This window comes from Grampus griseus (assembly GCF_964374135.1).
Source record: "Grampus griseus genome assembly, chromosome: 3".
NCBI lineage: Eukaryota > Metazoa > Chordata > Mammalia > Artiodactyla > Delphinidae > Grampus > Grampus griseus.
Window position 1 is genome coordinate 160,318,464 of NC_139019.1, and position 22,536 is coordinate 160,340,999.

General features: G+C 57.2%; 3 protein-coding genes across 4 annotated transcripts; 2 read left to right on the forward strand and 1 right to left on the reverse strand.

Annotated features, from left to right (window-relative positions):
- Nucleotides 1-2,157: 2,157 nt before the first annotated feature.
- Nucleotides 2,158-9,214, reverse strand: ABHD8 (abhydrolase domain containing 8). Of its 2 annotated transcripts, XM_082652089.1 has the most exons (6): nucleotides 9,035-9,050; nucleotides 8,486-8,623; nucleotides 7,077-7,824; nucleotides 5,120-5,290; nucleotides 4,769-4,985; nucleotides 2,158-3,307 (listed from the first exon to the last, which is right to left on the reverse strand). In XM_082652089.1, exons 3-6 carry the CDS (start codon nucleotides 7,814-7,816, stop codon nucleotides 3,137-3,139), a joined length of 1,299 nt encoding a protein of 432 aa, XP_082508215.1. In that variant the 5' UTR covers nucleotides 7,817-7,824; nucleotides 8,486-8,623; nucleotides 9,035-9,050; the 3' UTR covers nucleotides 2,158-3,136. The 2 variants fall into 2 exon arrangements, with proteins under 2 accessions (XP_082508215.1, XP_082508214.1); XM_082652088.1 differs by lacking the exon at nucleotides 8,486-8,623 and having other exon boundaries at nucleotides 9,035-9,214.
- A 1,783-nt stretch (nucleotides 9,215-10,997) lies between these two features.
- On the forward strand, nucleotides 10,998-12,023 carry MRPL34 (mitochondrial ribosomal protein L34). The gene is made up of 2 exons (XM_082651381.1): nucleotides 10,998-11,145; nucleotides 11,356-12,023. Exons 1-2 carry the CDS (start codon nucleotides 11,072-11,074, stop codon nucleotides 11,567-11,569), a joined length of 288 nt encoding a protein of 95 aa, XP_082507507.1. The 5' UTR covers nucleotides 10,998-11,071; the 3' UTR covers nucleotides 11,570-12,023.
- Nucleotides 12,024-13,173: 1,150 nt separating this feature from the next.
- Nucleotides 13,174-20,772, forward strand: DDA1 (DET1 and DDB1 associated 1). Its single transcript, XM_082650064.1, has 5 exons — nucleotides 13,174-13,303; nucleotides 17,868-17,948; nucleotides 18,174-18,225; nucleotides 19,098-19,159; nucleotides 20,084-20,772. Exons 1-5 carry the CDS (start codon nucleotides 13,301-13,303, stop codon nucleotides 20,192-20,194), a joined length of 309 nt encoding a protein of 102 aa, XP_082506190.1. The 5' UTR covers nucleotides 13,174-13,300; the 3' UTR covers nucleotides 20,195-20,772.
- The last annotated feature ends 1,764 nt before the right edge of the window (nucleotides 20,773-22,536 follow it).

The following is a 22,536-nucleotide window of genomic DNA, read 5'->3' on the forward strand; positions in this document are numbered from 1 at the left end:
CTAGGTCGAGATCAGGGTGTTTGAATGTTCCAGCTGCCCCGCGCTGAGAGCAGCCCCCCATCTCCAGCTCCAGAAGGCTGGTGGGGGAGCAGCAGGACAATCTCTCCCTCGGGCTGAGGGAGGATTTTATTACAGATGGAACTGCTGGATAGGTAGTGAGCTCCCTGTCATGGGTGGAGAATAAGGGGATGTGGGAGGAGAACAAGTAGACCAGAAGGTTCTTTGGAACACTCTGGTGCTTTGAAATATGCCAGTGCTTTGGCAGTTTGGTCCTGTTTGGGCAAACAGAGTCCATTTTTATCTCCCTGACACAGGGGACCCACAATGTAGGCTGGGCTGGGGGCTTCCTCAGCCACATGAAGGGAATCTGCCCAGCTCAAGAGTTAGGTTTCGCTGCTTCCCAGCTGTGGGACCTTGGACCAGCAAGTTCTCTGTCTGAGCCTCACTGTCCTCAGTTGTACACAATGGGGAAAGTGCGAGGTTCTACCTCAGGGGGTCACTGAGGAAATCAGATTAAACCGTCATGGGGTAAAGTGTTTGGCTCAGAGCCCTACTGAGCCAGAGGCAGCCCTGCAGGCGGACAGTCTCTGGGGGAAGGCGGGGGGTGTCGGGATGTTCTCGAGGTACCGGGGATGTTCTCGAGGTACCGACTTGTGTATTGAGGGGTGGGCAGAGCTGGGGAGGTCATCGCAGTGTGGGTGTGAGACACCAGCTCTCCTTGGCATCACTGTGTGACTGGAGCCTCCTGGTGTTGCTTCTCTGAACCTGTTTCTTCCACTATAAAATGGGATCACTAACCCCATCACTAACCTCTTTGCTCTTTATGCAAAAAGCTTCAGTAAGTGCCAAGCCACTATCCTGGTGAGGTGGTGGCAGGATCACTTAAATTTTCCAGAACTTGCTTCTTCAAAGCAGTCCAGTGGATTTAGGGACTTGGTGAGATCCGCTGCCTCATTGGGTTCGTCACCTGCCTGTCATCGTGGCTCAGAGAACCAGGTCCTGCAGGGGGCGGGCTAAGGTTCCACCTGCCTCCTGGCCTCCACTACTGAGCCCCTGGCTACTCTGGCTGCTATGGTAATTAGGGTTCCTGCCTCTGGAGTGGGCCTGGGCTCTACCATTTTAACTGAGCTGAAGAAACCTCACTCCGAGCTTCCCTTTCCTCATGTGTAAGACAAGTAATTCTCCCAGATACCAAATAGGTGCTTGATAAAGTGATAGCAATTAAAACAGCATGCTGGGACTTCCCTGGTGGCACGGTGGTTAAGAATCCGCGTGCCAATGCAGGGGCCACGGGTTCAAGCCCTGGCCCGGGATGGGAAGATCCCACACGCCGCAGAGCAACTAAGCCCGTGCGCCACAGCTACTGAGCCTGCGCTCTAGAGCCCGCGAGCCACAACTACTGAGCCTGCGCTCTAGAGTCCCTGAGCCACAACTACTGAAGCCCGCATGCCTAAGAGCCCGTGCTCCACAACAAGAGAAGCCACCGCAATGAGGAACCTGCACACTGCAACGAAGAGCAGCCCCCACTTGCCGCAACTAGAGAAAGCTCGTGTGCAGCAACGAAGACCCAACGCAGCCAAAAATAAATAAATAAATTTATTATAAAAAAAAAACCAAACAGCATGCCATCTCCCAAGAATACACAAACAGAAAGAATCCAGAGACATCCCTCCCCCCGCCAAAAAAAGAGGCCCAGAAGAGGTGGGATTTGTCTAAAACACAGGGTATCCCAACCTTAGCCCTACTGACTTTTGAGACCAAGTTACTCCTTGCAGTGGGGGCCGGGGGCCGTCCTGTGTACTGTAGGGTGTCAGGCAACATTCCTGTACTCCACCCACAAGATTCCAGGTGCACCTCCCCCTCCAGTTGTGACAATCAAACGTATCTCCAGAATTTGTCAACCAACAGCAGTGCCCCTGTAAGAACCCCTTTAAATTAAAGGTGGGTTCACAAACCAGTGGGGAAAGGACCAGAGGTGCAGCAACTGAGGGGACAAATCTCCCACTGGCCACACAAACCACGGGTAAACCTAGATATACATACATTAGAATAAAATATAGAGGACCAAGAGCACAGCCATGGAGCAGGGAAATCCAGAGAAATCTGGATTCAAAAAAAAAAAGATTCGAAATAAAAATCATCATGACGAAAGCCACTCAAAACCAAGTTATAAGATAAAATGGGACAGTAAGAGGTACTAACTTGCTGTGTGGTGTGGAGTGAAGGGGATTCAATGAACCTATGGGTGTCAGGCACTCAGCACAGGGCTTTGCATACAGCTGACACAATTATGGCTACTGGAATCAGATGCAACCGTCCTCGGATCCTCACCTCAACTTCAGCATCGACCTCAGTTGGTTCTCCTCCCCTCCAGGGACGGGCAGCTCACCCCCTATCCGCCTTCTGCTCCGGAAATACTGCCCAAGTAGCCCCTGCATTTTGAGCAGGGAGGGGAGCTCGGGAAACAAGCCTGAACGGCCGACATCCTCAAGTCTCTGTGGGCCAGCCCTGAAGGGGAGGCACTCGACTCAGTTCAGTCTGCACTTGGGGAAACTGAGGCTCAGGGCGGCCCCGCGCTTCGGTCACCCAACACAGGCCTGGAGGCTCAGATTGTCACTTTTTATTGAGTTACAAGTTGAGATGTGCGGGTTCGGTGGTGCCAGCCCCTCCCAAACCCTCCCTCCTTGGGCCACAATAGCTCCCAGCGCCGAGGAATGGGGGGTGGTAAGGGGTCTCGGGCATTGGGGCGGGGTCTCGAAGGTCCCTGCGGGGCTCGTGGGTCCCAGGATCAAGCACGGCGAACACGGAAGACAGAGAGCGGGGTGGTGGCCTGCCTCGGCCCTGGCGTTTTGGGGTAGGGGGCTTCTGTACAAGGTCATCCTCCGCGGGGGTCCCGGCTATGGCCCCGAAAAACCGATGGGTCCCGCAGGACTAGCAGAGAGCGGTGTGTCCACCTGGCTCCCACGAACGCCACGTCCTGCCCAGCCGGCCTGGGGGGCGTCTCTCTGACCTGACCCCGCCCACTGGAGCGAACGGCCCGCCCAGGTGGTCCGCGCGGGGCGGCAGACCCAACTCCGGCTCCGGGCCCCTCCTCAGGCTCCTCGGCTCACTAAGCGCTACCCTGCCAGCTCAGTGGCTACTTCTTTTCCTCTGGGGGCGTGGGCAGGGGCTCGGGCAGGGCCTTGGGCGAGGGCTCGGGCTCCCAGAGCAGGAATTCGTGGAGCAGCGTGTTGACCGTTTCCGGACACTCCAGCATCACCATGTGGCTGCCTTCATCGATGAGCTTCAGGAAGGCCAGGAGCAGGATCTGTGGAGGACGCGGGCTCAGGGCAGGCAGAGACAGGCCGACGGAGCTCGGGGCCAGGCTGCCCTGGGACTCCCCCTGCCCCCCCCATCTATGCATGGCCTCCAACATCAGGAAGTCCTTCTTGCAATCTACCCTATATTCCTCCACTTCCACCCAAGGGGGATCTGGAAGATGGCCTGTCACCCTGCTGGAGCCCAACTGGATATTCATTCATTCGCCGTTTATTAAGTGCCTACAATATGTCCAGAGCAGGATTTCTCAACCCGGGCACTAATGCCATTTGGGGTGGGATCATTCTCTGGGTTGGGGACTGTTCCATGCACTGTAGAATGTTGAGCAGCATCCCTGGCTTCGATCCACTAGATGCCAGTGATAGCATCCCACTCCCCCGCCACAGTGTGACAATTTAAAATCTCTCCAGGGACTTCCCTGGTGACGCAGTGGTTAAGAATCTGCGTGCCAATGCAGGGGATACAGGCTCGAGCCCTGATCCGGGAAGATCCCACATGCCGTAGAGCAACTAAGCCAGTGTGCCCCAACTACTGAGCCTGTGCTCTAGAGCCCGCGAGCTGCAACTCCTGAGCTTGCGGTGTAGGGCCCTGGAGCCACAACTACTGAAGCCCACCTGCCTAGAGCCTATGCTCCGCAACGAGAAGCCACCACAATGAGAAGCCTGCGCACTGCAACGAAGACCCAAAGCAGCCAAAAATAAAAATAAATTAAAAAAAAAAAATCTCTCCAGACATTGCCAAATGTCTCTTGGGGGCAAAGTCACCTCGGTGAGAAATCACTGACAGATGGAGAGTCTCTCATGCTAAGGTAGGGTTTCTCAACCTCCACATGACAGACACTTGGCGCGGGATCATTTTCTGCGGTGGGGATGTCCTGCTCATTGTAGGTTACTGGGCAACATCCTTGGCCTCCACCCACCAGATGCCAGAGCACCTCCCTCCCCTACAGTTATGACAACCAGAAAAGTCTGCAGACATTTCCAAGTGTCCCCTGTGGGGCAGAATCATCCCTGGTTAAGAACCACTGGCCCAGAGCTATTCTTAGCCCTAAGGATCTCAAGACCCTTTCTGGGGAATCTGACCTAAGATCCCCAGCTCACCCTTGAAGAATTATGTAGCCCATCACAAATCCCAACTGTGAAGAGTGCCTTTTTTTTTGCCATGCTGCCTGGCATGTGGGATCCTAGTTCGCTCACCATAGATCAAACCTGTGCCCCCTGCAGTGGAAGCATGGAGTCCTAACCACTGGACCGCCAGGGAAGTCCCATGAAGACTGACTTTTAATGTGCAGTGGGGACAGCACATAAACCTACCACCTGTTCAAGGCAGCCCCACTTTCTGGATTCCACCTTTGACTCTCCATCTAAGCTCTGACGTCCCTGGGGCTGGAGCACAAGGCAGAGTCCCCCTGGACTGTGCAAGGGGGATCTGAAGGGTGTGGTGGCCATACCTCAGCCATGCGCTGGTCTTCCTCCACCGGCACAAACTTGTCGTGCATGCCATGGACGAGCAGGACGGGCACGGTGAGCTCGGCATGGTAGACCTCATCGCCCTCGGGCCAGTACTGGCCACTCATCATGGCCCGAAGCACAAAGGAAGACACATTGAACGCATTGCCCTCCTTCAGCAGCTGCTTCTCTTTGGCCCCTTGGCGGGCGAAGCCAGCCCTGGGGGTGGGGAGGCACTGTTGGAGCCCTCATGACAGCTCAGCCACCAGGGGTGCCCCCATGCCAGCCCCAGCCATATAGCTTCCCCTCCCATCCACCCTGGGGAGATGCCAGGGCAGGGCCAGGTCACTCACTTGAGGAAGCTCCAAGCCAGACAGGGTGACAGGCAGTGCAGGACGCACGTGGGCATGTTGAAGATGGAGCAGAAGCTGGGCTCCAGTGCCGTAGGGCCCCCACCGTTGATCATGATCATCTTGTGCACCAGATCTGGGTACTCATGAGCCAGGAACGTGCAGAAGGAGACACTGCCCCATGGATGGATGGTGGGGAGGGTTGAAGGGCAGTGGTCAGCAGGATACAAGCAGTGAAGGGGTTAATGCCCTCCCCTCACCCAGAGGCATATACTTGAAGGCCAAGATTCTTCCCCTGGGGTTCATGGGCACCAAATGGGGGTGAGGGATGGGTGGGGCATCTCGAATGCCCTGAAATTGAGAGACTGTGTGTGTGTGTGTGTGTGTGTGTGTGTGTGTGTGTGTGTTGAGGGTGGATTTTTTTTCTTTTGGAGAAAGGATCCAAATACACAACTTTTATCAGATCCTCAAAGTCATCATAACCCCCAAAGGAGTAAGAATTACTTATTGCCAAGGGTTAGGAAAGCTATTTGATTAAACCAACCCTTTGGCTTCTCAGAGAACGTCCCTGTTTCCAGCGTATCCCTTCCCTTTAAGGATCTTCTCTCATTGGCCCCTGGGTGTGACACATCTGCCTGCCTTATGCAAGGTGGAAGGGTGCAGGTACCTCTCCTCATTCCCCCTAAAGCAGAGTTTGTTTTGCAAACTATGGCCTGTGGGCTAGCTGCTTGTTTTTGTAAACTTAAGTTTACAATCTTGTAAATGTGTAAAATATTTTATAAATAAAGATTTATTAGAATAAAACCATGCCCATTTGTTTACAATTATGTCTGCTTTCTTTCTGCAACAGTAGACATGTGAAGTTTCAACAGAGATCAACCATTACGGCCTGCAAACCTAAAATATTTACTATTTGGCTCTTTAAGAAAAAGTTTGCCAACCCTTGCTGAAAAGAGGGACAGGATACAAGCAGGAGTCAGGTGGACTTGACTGTCCCAGTGACTCACTGTGTGCCCTTGGGCAAATTGCTTAACCTCTCGGAGCTACCATCTCCACATTTGTGACATAGTAACTGTGCGGACCTCACAGCATTGTTATGGGGTCACAGGAATTTCCACAGGTGGGTGCTCATTTAATTGGAGGAATCATTCAGCATAAGCATCCACTTTGAGGTATGTTTCCATATAAGCAAATAGGAGCTATGCTATTTCCCAGTCTGGCTTCCTTTCTTTTGGAAACTTATGTAACATTTCCTTTTCTTGTCTAGTTGCATGGGCTACAACTGCTAAAACAGTGGTTCTCAACCTGGCTGGCTGATCAGATCCTGCCTTTCCTCCTGGGTAAAGGACAGAATGGTACCACTTGGCAGTGATCGGGCACCCAGGCCCAGAGCCTTCCATGGCGTGGGCTCTCATCTAAATGCTAGGTGGTATTATCTGTCACCCCTTTAAGGAAGAATGAATTATAGCAACCTGTGCCCTTGTAAACAAAAATTATGGGATTCCAATTAGTCTTTCCTTGGAGCCCTTGGGGTCTCCAGAGCAACCAATTTTTGAACTTAGTTGAAGACAATGGTTCTCAGCTAGGGGTGATTCTGCCTACCAGAGGACCTTTGGTACTATTTGAAGGCATTTTTGATTGTCATGATCATCACTTGACCATTGCGCTAGCGGCATCTAATCGGCAAAGGTCAGGAACGCTGCTAAACATCCTACAGTGCACAAGAAAGCCCCTCACAGAAAAGAATTACCTGACCCAAAATGTCAATAGTTCAGGGATTGAGATACTGCTTTAAAAAAATGTGAAACAATAGCATTGGTGGCAGGAATCCCTGTTTTGTTGCAGATGTTAGCGGGATTTTTCAAGAAGGGAAATCTTTCAAGAAGTATTTTGTGAGTGGGAGTCCAGTTCCTGCCAGTCTCCACCCTTCACCCTCATCCCCACCCCAGTGTTGGCTCACCCGTAAGAATGCCCAATGAGCACGTTTCGCTTCTTGGCATAGCGCTTGAAGATGGCACGCATGTCCTCTGCCAGTGCATAGAAGGTGTAGGCGGCGGCCACCTGGGGCGCTGAGCTGGCCCCGTGGCCGGCCAGGTCGGGCGCCACCACCTCGTAGCCCAGGCGCACAAAGAAGTCCAGCTGTTCCTTCCAGATGGCCAGGGAACCGCCGACACCGTGGATGAAAAAGAGCACCACATCGGCCTGGGCGCCCTTGCAGCTGGTGATGCGCTTCTCACAGTCAATGTGGATGGTCCGCTTGGGGCGTCGGGCTCGCCGCCGTCGTCCGCCACTGCCACTCCCAGCACTGCCTGGGCCCGAGCGGGTATCGCTGCCCGCTGGGTCAGCCAGCTCTACCTCGAGGGCGGCTGGTGGCTCCCCAGAGCCGTTCTGCCCATGCAGGAGGTCAGCTCGTGGTGCCTGGCCCAGGTTCTCCACCAGTAACCGCCCATTGCGGTAGACGGTGATTCTGCGCTGGCAGTGGACCAAGCCAGATTGGTCCCCCTGGGCGGCGTCTGACAGTGGTGGAGGTGGGGTGGGGAGCGGAGCGGGTCCAGCATGCTTCACCCGCAGCACGCGGCCAGGCTTGACCTCCACAAAGGTGTAGCCATCACTGGACTCCACACTCTCCAGAGGCCCCACAGCATTGGGTGGCGCGCCCAGCAGGCAGCAAAAGATCCCATCGGTCACCCCGGTCAGCATGGTGTGTCCTGTGAGTGGGGTTGTGACAGCCAGGTCAGAGGCCATCTAAACAGGGAGCCTTCCACTCCCATAGCACCCACTCCCCACACCTGGGTCAGGTGAGTTGCACTGCGAGGCCCCATCTAGGCTCCAGTTTGGGGGTGGCCAGAACCAGCCACGCACTGAGATGTTTTGTCTGATCAGTGCCTGTGTGGCGTTCGGCCACCCTTCTGGGCCAGCCTAGTCTATCCTAGAGAGAAGGTCGTGGCTGACACCAAGAGGCATTCACTGGGGGTGGCTTCCCGGAGGAGGGGACGTTGTGGCAAATGTGGCCCATCCTTGAGGACCCTCCAGCTCAGGTTTATAGCAGTAATGCCTTCCTAAACCCACTCATTCATTCGTCCATTCATTCATTCATGCACTGTTTCCTTAATTCACTTTCACTAAACCAGCATACCCTGAGGGCTCCAAAGGCATCTAAAAATGTGCAGATCCCAAAGAGCCCCCATCCCAGGCCTCTAAACCTGGCTTCTGAAAGGTGAGACCCTGGGAGAGGGGTTTCAGGACTGAGCTCCAGAAGCCCTTGCCCAACTCCCCAAGACCACGAGTGCAATGGGTCTGTTTCACAGACCTACAAGCTGAGGCTCAGACACTCTGGGAAGAAGATGCTCTGTCCCCACTGTTCAGTACCTTGGGTTCTGGGGAATCTGGCACACAGCCCCCAGTGGTGGAGATGAGGATGGAGAAGGTAAAGCCCTGGCTGGGGGCCTCCAGGCCTCCATCCCGCTCCATGAGGGCTCCACGGCCCTCACTCCGTGTCCATGGCAACTGCAGGCAGTTACATAACTCGAGGGGGATACCCGCGCAGCGCACCCCCATTGTTCAGGCCCTGGTGATGGGACCAACCCCTCCCCGTCACCATCCTGGGCTCCGCGGGGATAATGAACGTCGAACACCCGTCCTGCAGTGGCCCGTACTTGCTGAGGAAGGGGAAGCAGGCCGCGCCCCCCACCTCCGGCGGGGTTCCAACCCGGGATTGCCAAAGGGGGCGCAGATGCGCCACGCCAGACCCCCTCCACAGAGCCAGGCCCCCGCCTCCTGGGTGCCCGTCAACCCTGCGGCGGGGGTCGAGGCCACTGGGGCTCCGCGGCTTCCTAAGGGCTTTGTGGACACCCCCCATCCAAAGTGAAAGACCCAGGGGCCTCAGTGTCCCCTTCCCACGGCCCGGTCCCTGCTCACCTCATCGAGGGCCCTGGGGCCCGGGGCAGGGCAAAGGGGTCCCGGGCGGAGAAGCCGGCGTCCGCCTGCGGGCGCCGTTTACATGGTGGCGCGGGGTCGGGCCGGGCGCGTTTACGCGGGCGGGCGCGGGCCCAGGGCGGTCAGTGCGGGGACATCCCGCTACCGCCTAGCGAGACGGCCCTTTAAGTGTCTCCCCCGGGGGGGGGGCGGGACCGTGCACCGACTGACTGGAGCCTTGGCCAATAGCAGCTGCATAATGACCTGGCCTAGTTAGACTGCCAATCAGAGGCGGCAACTCCGGGATGAGGGCGGGCTCTTGGGGCAACGACCCCGCCTCCCTCAAGGTTTACGGAGGTGGAGGGAGGGATTGGGCCTGGTTAACCGCCAAGAAGGGGTCGCATCCTGAGGTCTTCCGGGCCCCTCCTCGCCGCAAAGAGGATCTCCTCGGCTAGCCTCTGCCTCCGAACTGCCCTGTCCCCTCCAAACGGAGCCCCCATGCCCCTCTCTCTGTGCTGACCTTTCCGTTCTACAGTCTCTCAGATCTTTGCAATTTCAGGTGGGGAAACTGAGGCTCATAAATGGCACAAGGTCACAAGGCAAGCTGAGGGGCAGAGATGGGACTTGGAACCACGGCTGTGTGATTCCAAGTTCTGCAAATTGTTATTCGTTAAACCATTAAACAGATATCTTGGAGCTATCGGTAATTAAGGAATTGGAGTTTCACAAATAGGCCAATTTAACTGGTGACCCTGGTCCCAGCTGGAGCCAGAAAGCCCACAGTTCAAATCCAGCCTCTACCCTTTGCTGATATGTGACCTTGGGCAAGTCCTTTCCCTGAGACTCCATTTATTTCTCTATAGAATTAATTCCCTCATGAGTTTGCTCAGCAGGGAAAGTGCTCCATACATTATTGGCATTATTATTGTACTGCTGTAGTATTGTAGTGGTTTGCTAAATGATGGTGCAGGTAGGATGGGCTTCAGAGGACAAGGGGTTAATCATCCCTTCCCCACTCCTATCCCCTGGAATTTGCTGCCAGAGCTGGGTTAGGTCCAGCCACCCACTCTTGCCTACTCAGGTGCTCCTGGGAGACTACAGTTTATTAATGCAGAAAAAACTCCCCTCCCCCTCCCCAGGCTGGGAGATACTGGGGTGCCTGCAGGGACTCAGCTGCAAGCCTGGCCCTTGAGTGCGCCCTGGGCTTCAGGGAGAGTCTGGGGAGAGCTGTGTGGGGGCAGTGTTGGGCCAGAGGGAGGGATAGGATTGGGGGAAAGGAGAGTATCTGAGGAGGATTTTAAAAAGATGACTAGGGGAGCACCAGGCAGAGGAGGTTGTAGCTGAAATTTAGGGTGTGTGTGTATGGCGAGAGCGGGCTTCAAATGCCTGCCAGATATTTTCCCTGGGGCAGTGGGGAGCCGTAGAGGGTGTGTAAGAAGGGAAAGGGCTCAGATATGAGTATTAGAAAAATAGGGCCTGAATGGGGGCACCGCCAAGGGCAAGCCTGCAACCGTTGAGTTCTGCAGATTGAGAAACTGAATGACCACCCCAAGGACATCCAGCCAACACCAACTCAGACTTCTGGGCTCCCCGCCAAGGGGCGGAGACTTGGCTGGGGCTAAGGGAAAGCTGCCAGCCGTGTGCCGTCTGCCTGGCTCCCAATGGGGGTGGGAAATTCAACCAGCCGTTTCCTGAGGCTGCCACCAGCTGCGCCACCGTCACTCCAGGGTACCCTCTGTAGAGCTACAGGAGAAGGAACTACAACTCCCAGCAGACCCAGGGACATAATGTCTTGTACGCACGCGCATGCGGAGGAGGCGCCGTTCGCCTGTCACCTGCTGGTCCACAAGAAGAACTACACTCTCCTGTGGGCCCTGACGCTCACGCCTAAGATGCGGTGCGCCTACGTAGAACTACAACTCCCGCGGCAATGAGGACTCCGCCTAGAAGAAACTACATTTCCCAGAAGTCCTCGTCCCGCAGCTACGGAACCTATGGGCTTTGAAATAGTTGCCACCGGACGGCGTGCCGGCGGCGGACATGGCTTTCTCGACCAGATCGGTGGGGCGCCTGTTGGGGCCAGTCAGTAGGTCAGCGGCGCTTTTGGGTGGCAGGTGAGTCCTCAGGGGGACCCCTTCCCAAATCTGGGAGTAAGGGCGGCGTCGGGGACTGGCCCCAGCTGTTTACCAACCACATGACCTTCCAATGCCTTGAGAACTCCTCGAGCGCCTTTATGCTGCCAGGCTCCCTCTGGCATTGATCGGGAAACCCAAGCTCGGAGAGGTCAGAAGTCACACAGCGCCCCCTCTAATCTTCCCCGGCAGGTGGCTCCAGCCCCGGGCCTGGCTGGGGCTCCCCGACGCCTGGGGACTCCCCGCCGTGCAGCAGACCCGGGGCAAGGCGCGCGGGAACGAGTATCAGCCGAGCAACATCAAGCGCAAAAACAAGCATGGTTGGATCCGGCGCTTGAGCAAGCCAAGCGGCGTCCAGGTCATTCTTCGCCGCATGCACAAGGGTCGAAAATCATTGAGCCACTGAGCAGTGCGACGCTGCCCGCTGGACCCCCCCCCCCCATTAAAGCATTTTTCCTCGCTGACGACTGGGACTCGGACGGACATGAATTCTCAGATTTCGCGGTTGGCCCAGGGGAAGAATTGTGGGATTGGACTGGAAGAGGGAGTGGGAAGTCAGACCTTGCCAAGTGCCTTTTTACGCTTTTGAATTAGAAAGAATTTCGAACATGTGCATCAGTCCACAGAATGGTACAGTGAACGCCCTTGTAACCCGGTACACAGCTCTACCCACAACCTATCCTGCCCTCTCCTGAGGTGCAAATCTCGGGCAGCAGGTTATTTCTTCTGTAAATATTTCAGAACTCACTTCTCTAAGATAATGGCCCTTTAATACATATTCACAAAGCTTTTCAAAGCTAAAAAAAAAAAGGCCAACAATTCCTTCATGTCATTAAAAATCTAATAAATGTTCAAATTTTCACTTGTCTTATAAAATGTCAATTCTCACAGTTCTAGGAAGGCTTGTGGAGAGGTGGGAGGGGTTTGAATCCTCCACCTGCCCCTTGGGGATGGGCTCTGTGACCTTGAGCAAGATCTTAGCCCTCTGAGGTTCATTTGGTTCCAATAAAATGGGACTTCCCTGGCAGTACAGTGGTTATGACTCCAGGTTTCCACTGCAGGGGGCGCGGGTTCCATCCCTGGTTGGGGAATTGGGATCCTGCATGCTGCGCGGCCAAAAAAATAAAGAGGATCCATCCTTAAAATGAGATGCTTATTTCTCCTCTGCTGTGATGTTGGTGTAATAATACTTAGTAGCTTCCACTTAGTAACTTATTGAGTACTTCCTTAATAAGTTCTTGTTCTCTCCAGGCTGTCAGGCTGGTGGTCGTGGTGGGGGGGCGGTGGCTTGATTCGTACCCAGGCAGTCTGGACACAGTGGAGTCAGGGCTGGGAGGATGATTGTGAGGACTGTGGAGCCCAGAGGAGGCACTGGACTTTGCCTTGGGAAGAACGCAGTCGAGGAAGGCTTCTTAGAGAAGGTGGCAGGGTCTGGGAGAGTCCAAAGGGAGGAGGGATTGGACGGGTCAGGATAAAAGGTAGACGAAGGAGACCGGAGGGGCCCAGAATTTGGGACCGAGGAGGCGGGACTGGATCCTTGGGATACTGGGGAGCCAAGGGAAGTGTTTCAAAGATGCTGTCAGCTTAAAGATATCAAGCGGCTAGTGTGGGAGCAGTTTAGATATGCCGAAACCTAAGGTTGGGACCCCAGGGAGGAGGCTGGGAGTGTAACGGTGGGTCCCTATCCTTCCGGGGGCTGCTGTAAGAACCTCATGAACCACCATATGAAAAAGCGTAGCAAATGCTAGAGAGACCGGTGGGACCTCCGGGTGTTGCAGACTACAAATCCCAAGGGGCTTTGGGGGCGCGGCCTCCGCCCACTTCCGGATTTCGCTGCTCTTCGCTTGCAAGTCCCGGGCGGGGTTTTGCTCTCTCAACTGAACTTGACAACGAAGGGAGGCGGCGTGGCGACCAATGGCCGCGTGACTTTGCCGGATCTGGCCAATGGGAGTGCGCAAAGACCGCATAACTTGGAGGCAGGGCCAGAGGGCGGACCAACGACTGAAGGGCGGCCGCACCAGCAGTGTGGGCTGTGCCGTGGCTAGAAGTTACTGTGCGGCGGCTGCTAAGGAGGCGGCTGTGGTGGCGGTGGCGGCGGCTGAGGCGGTGGCTGAGGCGGCGACGGAGGAAACAGAAGATGGTGAGGGTGGCCGCCAGGGCCGTACTCCCCCTCCGCTCGACAAAATGGCGCCGCGGGCCCACCCACCTCCAGTAACCCCCGAGGCCCCTCACCGCCCTGGGGGGCCCGGCCCCGCCCCTCTCTCTGACCTGTCACCTTCGACCCCTCGGGACCCTGCTGTGAGCTTCTTGCTGACCCCGTCCTGGCTCCATCTCCGACCCCTGACCCTATCTAGGTTTCCAGGCCCTGACAACTCATTCATTTCCGGGTCGCGGTTCCCCCGGAAATCGCCTGGGGGGTGTGGGGATGGGGTCCCCCGAGACCCCCAACTGAGGCCTCGTCCTCCGGGCGCCAGGCCTGGGCCTTTCCTGTTCGGGAAGGTTTGGGAGGCCGGCCTGAGCGTCGGGGCGGGGAGGGGGCTTGACATCGTGACATGCGGGGCTTTATCGCCAAAGGAAGTGCGACATCGCGAACTGCCTTCGTCCCCCAGAGCCCTGACCCCACCTCCAACATTCCGGTCCCGATCAGCTCTAAGAGGGAGCGACTTCATCTCTCCAGTTATCAGGCCCTATCCCTGTTAAATGAGGGTAGCAATAGTTCAGACTTCATAGGGTTGTGATAATTTGGGGAACTGACGTCTTAAAGGGCTTGGGACAGTGAACGCTCAACAGATGAGCTGGGTGACTCGGGGATGGTGACATTCCCTCCTAGCTGTCTCCTCATCTTGAAGTGGGGATAATGACAACTTTCTGGGAGGTTAAAGTTCTCCTTGGGCCGCTCACTCATCCTGGGATTTGGGTCTGGTGGTTCTTTGGGGTTTGGGCTCTCCACCTGTGAAGTGGGACACAGCCTCACAGTTGGGCTGAAGCCCCCTTCATTCTCTCCACTCTTTGGCATCCCCAGGGCTGACAGAGGTGATGGAAGCTTTTGTCAGGGCAAGTCAAACCCCATTGTTCCTGGACTCAGGGTCCCAGCCCACAAGCCATAGTCCTTGGGATGTGGTGGGGAATAGATAAAAGACTTCTTGTCAGGAAGGATATGGGAAAGTGGTAAGTGGGTTCCTATCACGTGGGTCCCCAAGCCTGGGTGTTGTCCTTGACTCCTCACTGCGACCTCATTGCCCACTCCCAGTTCCTAAGAGGGTTCTGTTGGCTCTGCCTCCAAAACGAATTTTGAATCTGTCCACAGCTCCCCACCTGGTCCCGGCACTGCCACCTCCTGCCTGAACACCTGCTCCAGCCTCCTCCCTGGTCTTGCCTCCATCCTGCCCCACTGGCAGTCTGTAATTCACCCAGAACCAGAGGGAGCTTTTAAAGATGTCAATCAGATAATACCGCTATCTAGCTTACAAAACAGTGGGGGGGCTTCCTGTTGTAACCCCAATGAAACCCACCTCCCCCTCTCAGCTTCCAAGGTCCCTGCCCAGCTCTGTGACCTCATCTCCACCCTCTTCACCCCTCCCCGCTGTGATCTCCAGCCACAGTGGCCTTGTTTTCACATCTTCACATTCAGTCTCTGCCACCCCAGGGTCTTTGCACCTGTTACTCCTGCCTGGATTGCTCTTCCTCCTGTGAATAACATCTGCTCAGAGGGTCCCTTCCTGATTGCAGGAGGCCCCCATGCCTCCTCTCTCTGCACACCATTTCTTTTCCTCATCTTGCTTTGGTTGGGTCACTGGCAGGCTGCCCACACAGGGACTGGCACACAGATATTCAGCGAGTGTTTGCTGAGGCAATGGACAGCTTCTGGGCCCAGCTGTAGCTAGGATTTGTCTGGCTGAGGTGAGGATTTCTCCCTGTGTCTGAGGCTTGGTTTTCCTGCTTAGCTGACAGGAAGTACTGGCCATGCCCTGTCTGCATTCATTTATTCAGCACACATGCATCGATACTAACAGCTGCCCTCAGGGGTGCTCTGGGCAAAGCTCTTTCCCTGTGTTGTCTTACTGAAACCCAGAATAACCCTGGGAGGGGTCCCTCTTGTAAACCACGCTCATAACTGGGGCGGCCAGACTGGTAGGTCACCTGCCCCAGGTCACACAGCCAGGGAGGGGCCCATCCAGGATCAGTGCAGGCCTGGGGCTTCGGAACCTCTCACCACTCTGCTGCCCGGCCCCATGTTAGCCCTGTCAGGGACCCAGGGTTGAGCCAGCCCTGCCCTGCCCTCTGCCTCAGGGAAGTGGCAGTCCAGTGAGGGAACTGGATGTGTAAACAGATGACCTCGTTGGGGTATGAGCGTGCCTCTGGCAGAGGATCCCTGGTAGAGGCTTCCGGGGTGTGGGGAGAGGGAAGGGGGAGGGGGCGTTTCGAGCTGACTGGAGAGTTTGGCGGGTGTTTCCCACGTGGAGAGCAGAGGGGCATTCCTGGAGGGTGGCACGGGCTGAGGAGGTGTGTGGCAGGAGGCTGGCGTGGGCCAAGCCGAGCCAGGGCTGCGGAGGGGTTTGAGTTGGGGCAGGGAGCCCTCCTCTCCTGTAGGTCTCAGGCCTGCATCACTGCATCTGGGCAGTCCTCCCCATCCCCCAGACCAGCCAGCCTTCCCTACCCCCTCCCCCTGCTCTCATGGGCCTCACATGGCACCTCGTGGTGCCCTGTCCTCATGGCCACTCTGCATTCACTGCATGGCTTTGATCCACACCCGTGTCCCCATGCACTGGCTGTTCCCTGGGGCCAGAAGTAGGTCTGCTGTGGCTCTCCGCAGTGCCCTGGGTCCTGAGAACACCTTGCCGGATGGATGAAGCTGGCCCCATAGTCTGGGACTGAGCTGAGGCAGGGGTCCTGGGACAGGGGAGGCAGGTTTGAGGCACTCTGAGCTGGCTCTGGGGCCGTAGGTCACCCAGATGTGAGGGCCACCTCCTGGGTGGGAACAGGAGGCCCATCCACGTTCCAGCTCCCCTGGCTCACCCATCCCGCTAGGCTCTTGCTGGGGCCCAGCAGAGGAGGGGTTGGGCCCCACAGGGGAGAGGACGCCTGTTTCCGCCGGCACCAGAGGGTGATGGGGGATCCCCTGAACAGCAGCTTCCCCGAGAGCGCAGCGCCTGGGTCAGGCATGGCGATTGAGCACCCGAGGGAGGGTTCACGTAGCCTGTAGGCTCTGAGCCCTCAGCTCTCAGGCAGGAAGCAGAGGCATTGGCATCACAGAACAGGAGCTTGGCCTCTGAGGTTAGGCAAACCTGGGTTCAGTCAGCTTGTTTTCTCGTTGGGGCTGGGGGACCTCAGATGAGTGTTACATGACCTTTTTGCCTCAGTTTCCTCGTCTGTATGATGGGGTGACTCCAGCTTGGGAAACCCCTGGTCCTCCCCAGCTCTCCCTCTCCAGGCCTGACGACAGCGTTGCCCTCCTGCTCTGCTGGGAAGTCACTCCCTGCCCCAAGTTCTCAGCCTTCATCCCTCTTCGGGGTTCTTGTGCCTCAGTTTCCTGAGGCGGACACAGCTCCCCTTGGCCTTTATTCACCCCCATCTTGTGGCAGAGACCTGCCCTCCGCCCAGAGTCAGGGTCTTCCCCTTCCAGAGCTTTCTCCCTTCCTTGCCCAGTTGGTGCCAGAGCGTCAGAGAAAAAGGACTTTCCAAGAGTCAGAGCTGTGAATGAATCTGTCGCTGGCTCCCTGGCACCTTGCAGGCCTGAAACCTCTGGTGCCTGAACCCCTGCCCCAGGCACCGGGGGCAGGGAGGAGCCAGCCTGCTTCCTTTAGGCTTCTGGCCCTCCCCCCAGTGGGAGGCATTCTCCCCTTACAGTGCAGCCTTTGGATGTGGGGACCCCAGGAGCAGCCCTCGAGCCAGCCCTGGTCCACACAGTGTTTGCTGCAAAGCTCAGCCAGTTTTAAAAGGCTGGCACTGGAACTTCCCTGGCGGGCCAGTGGTTAAGACCCTGCACTTCCAATGCAGGGGACACGGGTTCGGTCCGTGGTTGGGGAACTAAGATCCTACATGCCACATGACGCAGCCAAAAACATAAAAGAAAAAAGCTGGCACTGACACTGAAACTTGGGTTTTTGAGTTTTCTCAGGATTCGGAAGCTCGGTTGACCCCAGGCTTCGGGTCCTGTGTCCCAGCAGCCCCTGTGTCCCAGCTGCCGTTTCCCCTTCACCCAGCCTCCTGCTCCCCCACCCCCATGTATTGTCTCATGGACCCTCAGAGTTTCTTAGGGTGGACAAGTCTCCATCCCAGGCTCTATCAAAGGCGCATAAATGGAGGTGAGACCACGAGTTCAGTATTCAGCTAGCACAGAGGACAGGTGTGCAGTCGGATGGGCCCGGCTCCGGCTCCCCACCCCGCTGCTTGCTCCTGACTTGATGCAAGTGTCCTGGCCTGTTTGAGCCTCAGTTTCCCCACTCCTTGGCCTGGTGACAGGTTTATTGTGAGGACCCTGTGGGAGATCATACCCTTACTCTGGGGTTGGTTACTTTGTTCTGGTCATAAGAGTGGACACATCAGGTGGCCAGCTCAAGGGTGAGTTCTAGAAAACTTGAATGACAGAACAGAAAGAAGGAAACCGGAAGTCACCCGGTAGGTAGCCCACCCGGTCACAGGTGCTCCGGGGGTGGCCCAGCCTGCTGCCTGATTTCTCACTTACCATCTTCCCTGTCTTCTAGGCAGATTTTTTGAAAGGACTGCCTGTCTACAACAAAAGCAATTTTAGTCGATTTCATGCCGACTCTGTGTGCAAAGCCTCGGTGAGTACGTGGGCCGTGAGCTGCCCTCGGGGAAAGGGCCGGGGGTGGTGTGCAGCCCCCAGGTCGGGGTCTTGCCAGAAAGAGGGGCCGAGCTTCAAACCCAGCCCCACTTGAAATCCTCACACGTCTTTTGATCTGCATTGGAGGGCGGGTGCTGAGTTGAGAGGTGAGGGGACCCCAGACCTGTCTACTCTCCTAACCCACGCCTTCCCAACCCTCCCACAGAACCGACGTCCCTCAGTCTACCTGCCCACTCGGGAGTACCCGTCCGAACAGAGTAAGTGGCCTTTGTTGTTCTGTCTCATCCCGGCTGCTGAGGGGAAGGGCCAGAGGGTAGTGCAGGAGGTGACCTGTGGGAAGCTGGGCAGCTCCCAGCCCTTGGGAGCAGCGGGAAGCCTGGCTTTCCCTGGGACCCTCCTGACGTCCACACCGGCATCCACGTCCAGCCCTGCAGGGTCCCAAGCTGGCCCTTGTCTGCTGCTCGCTGGCCCTCATCCCCACCCCTGCATCAAGTCAGGCCTCCCCTGCTGGCTCCCTGTCACAGGTCTCGAGACTCATACCATACGGTGGGGCACCCAGCCCAGGCTGGGGTGGGCAACTTGGGGAGGGGGCGGCTAGGCAGAGGGACCTGCAGGGAAAGGCCTGGAGCCTGCAGAGCAGGGGGATCTCAAGGTTATTTATTGTAGTCACAGTGTTTTCTTTCAACCGTGAAAAAATCCTGGACTCTGCTGGGTGCGTTCTGTGGTCACTGGGGCACAGCATGTGGATCTGTGCTCCTGGTCCGTCTGGGAAGACACCCACGTGACCTGGCATGCCGGGGCTCATTCCCCTGCCCGAGGGTTGGAATCCGAGCTCAGCTTAGGACTCGGCCTCTCTCTGGGAAGCAGGGACCCTGTCAGGGCAGCCAGCTTGGGCTCATGGTAGTGGCCTGTGCTCAGGAGGGAGAATGCTTGGCTTCCTGAAATCTCCTCCAGGGTTGGGGGTGGTGACTTGAGTCACACAAAGGCCACCCAGGGCAGGGACAGCCCAGAGGCCAGGAAGGGGTAAGCTCGTCCTGGGAGGGCAGTGCAGGCTGGGATGGGGGCTGGGCCGCCTGCAGCCGGCTCCCCACAGCTTCTTCCTGCAACTTTATCTGTCTTTCCTTCTCAGTTATTGTGACAGAAAAAACAAACATTCTTTTGCGCTACTTACATCAGCAATGGGACAAAAAGGTAAGGCACGTGGGCTCGGGGAAGGAACACAGTGCCCAGCAGGAGGCTCTGAGAAGCGGAAGGACACCGGTGGCTGGGAGACTGGGTGTTCGAGTGGGGCCTTGAGGGCTGAATAGGCGTTTGCTAGGTGATTCAGGAGAAGGAAGAATGCTCTAGAGGAATGGCTGTGCAGAGGCCACAGGGCTCTAGTGCTCAGGGACAGGCAGGTAAGCTGTACTGAAGCCCATCTCCCCACAGTTTGTGGGGAGCACGGCCCTGGTGGCAGATAGACTTCAGTGTTGTTACTTGGAGTCTTTGTTCAATGATGAAAAGTACACACGATTAAAAATCCAGGCCCTACTAGGATGCGTAGCTGCTGTGAAAAGTCGTCGACCCCGTCCTTCCCATAAGAGGCCACCTTTCTGACAGGATATTTTTTTTTTCTTTCTTGAAAATCTGCACGTGTAGTTTTGCCGTGTGGTCAGATTGGGCCAGGTTGGAGGGGGACCCCATGATGAAGTGACTGCTCAGAAAACCCCAGCTCCTGGCCACCCCCGCCCCACAAGCCTTGATTCCCACCAGTGAGGAAAGGAGGTTTTCCCAAATCAGCATGCTTTCCTCTCTGTGGCTATTTGGGGGCTTCCCCGGGTGGCTCACGAGTGCCCTTTGCCCTCCGGCAGGGTGGATGGCTTCTCTGAGTGTCTGAGAAATGCTGTGTGGGGGTCATTGAGAGTTGTGATGACTCCTTGAAGTGCTTGTCACAGGCTGGTGTCCCCAGGGGACCATGGCTTGGTGGGGCAGGTCCAGGGGGCAGAAGGGGCTAGCCACGGGCCCTAGGTCGACTGCCCGGCTCTGTGATGTGCTGGGGCCCCAGGGCCAGCCTCAGATTTCAGGAGCTCCCCCAGCATGAAGACTCACAGCCCCTCCGCTTCCCCTGCCCCCCAGAATGCCGCCAAGAAGAGAGACCAGGAGCAAGTGGACCTCGAGGGTGAGAGCTCGGCACCCCCCCGCAAGGTCGCACGGACCGACAGCCCGGACATGCACGAGGACACTTAAGACTCACACTCCCCCACAGGCGCCTCCTGTCTTGTCTGCTCCTCGCCCGCCCGCCTTGTGTAAGCGCCCTGCCCCCCAACCCCTCCGCCGGCCCACCCACGCCCCACCGTCCACACCACTTCCAACCTCATAGGAGCTGATGTATTTATTTTCCTTGAGTTTTTATTTATGCTGTAAAATGTACCAAGCAATGGTTAAAGGGGACGTCAGACCCAGTAGTGTGATGTTGGTAGATGCTTTTAAAAACAACAATTGTTACTCACCTCCCCCCTCCAGTTCCCCCTCCTCTCGCCCCCCCAGTTCTCCTCTGGAAAACTGGAGCGTGTCTGAGAGGGTCTAGAGCCAGGCCCCTGCTGCAGCCGGCCGGCAGGGGTGGGGGCCCTTCTCCCGGCTCCCACCGGCTGGTTCGGGCCTTAAAGACTTGCCTTGTCTCGAGTTCCACCGGGACCTATTCTGTGCCCAGACCTTGCTCTGAGCATGCGTAAGGGGGAGAAGTCAGCCCTTCCGGATCTTTCTCTTAAGTCATTTTATCATGGACTAGTGCGTGCTCCATGTCCACCCCAATAAAAGGATCTTTCCTACCCGACCTCGCGTCTTTGCTCGGCGTGCCTCAGCCCCAGAGGATGGAGCCACTGAGAGTCGTCCCATCATCACCAAGAGGAGCCGGAAGGGGCCCCCAGACGCTGGGGCCCCAGGACCAGCTGGATTCTCTCGTGGGCCTGCTGCGGCCATCTCGATCAGAGCCAAGACCTGCCCGGACCCGCCCCTCTACCCCAGCCGTCAAGGTGTCCTCGAGGACTGGGACACCCCAGAGAGACGGTCCGTGCTGCCAAGGATGGAGCTGTGGTGGGCCCCACGCCCATGACACTGGCGAGCAGGGCGGCACGCCCACCAGCCTCTGTGGAGACAGCCCAGGTGGCCCGGCCTCATGCCCTCAGAGAGGAGGCACGTGGAGCGCCGCGGGACGCCCAGCCCCAGTGCCCTCAGTCGGCAGGTTCCACGGCTACTCCCGGGAGCCAGCTGGACTGGGCTTGGGGCTGAGCCCGGGGACGTAGGGGGGCATTTGGGCTCCAGGCAGAAGGTTTGAGTTCCTGACCACTGGGCACAGGGCCAGGGGAATGCCGCTGCTTCCCCCGCCAGCCCTGAGTGGGAGCCAGAGTGCTGGAGCTGATGGCTGGGGTGTTGGGGGCGGTGAAGTGTTGGGCTGCGGCGTGCGTGAGGGACACGGGCTGCGGGGGGCACCTGCCCCAGGTTGTCACCGTGGAGGGCCCAGCCTGAGGCAGACTGCTCCGGCCTGAGCTGCCCCGTGTCTGCTGGGTGGAAGGCTCCTGGATTAGCTGCCCAGCTGTGGGGCCCAGCTCTGGGCGCATGTGCAGCGGTGTTCAGTTCCTGTGGTCATAAGGCAGGTGCTTAGGAAATGCAAGCTTGACTGTGGTCGTGCTGGGGAGGGCTAAGTCCCTGGGGGTTCTCAGACCAGCTTGGAATCCCCAGTCCCAGGGGTTGGCCTGACCCTGGGCAGGCGCATCGTGTCGCTGTTTGTTGGTGGCAGAGTAGATGGCAGGACTTTAGTTTCAAAGGCTGTGGGGCAGGGCAGGCGCAGGCTTCAGCCTGTCCTTCCCCGAGGCTTGCCCACGCCTCCCTGGCCCCAGGTTCCCCTTTGAGGGGCTGGGTTCTGTCTCCTGCCAGTGCTGTCCACGGTGAGGGCAGGGGTCCCGTGGCCTCCCTGTGGTCTCCCCAGCACAGGCCCGTCAGCCAGCCTACACCCACCCCTCTTGCCTTTACTCTTACTCACTCTGTTCCCCCAAACACCAAACCCTGCCTTCCCACACCTCTGTGCCTTTGCACAGGCTGCTCTCCTGCCTCCAGTGAACCCTGACTTCTCTTTCATGGCCCCCCCGCAAGTGCCCCTTCCTCACACTGGCTCCCCCAGCCCTGCCTGGGGTGGGGCCCGTTGGGCCCTGAGCCTTTGTATGTGGACACACCTGAGGGTGGGAGAGGCCATGTCCATCCCTGATCAAGTAAAGGGTCCCAGCGAATAGGGTCTGACAGCTGTCCCACAGTGGGGCATCCCGGCCCTTCCCGGAAGCCACACCCCAACATGCCATCCCCTCAACATCGAGACTCAGGCACCAGGTGCCTTCCGACTTCCACACCCAAGTTCTCCCCGCAGCCCTTGACTCCTCAGATGGCAGCCTGGGAGGCGGGTGTGCCAGAAAGGGTAGCCCTGCACGACTGAGGCCGTCTCAGGACGCAGGCCCAGGGCCCAAACTGCTGAGTCCTATCAGCACTTTGAGATTTCTTCCTTAGTCTAGGAGGCCGAAGATGGGGCCTGAGGCTCTGCA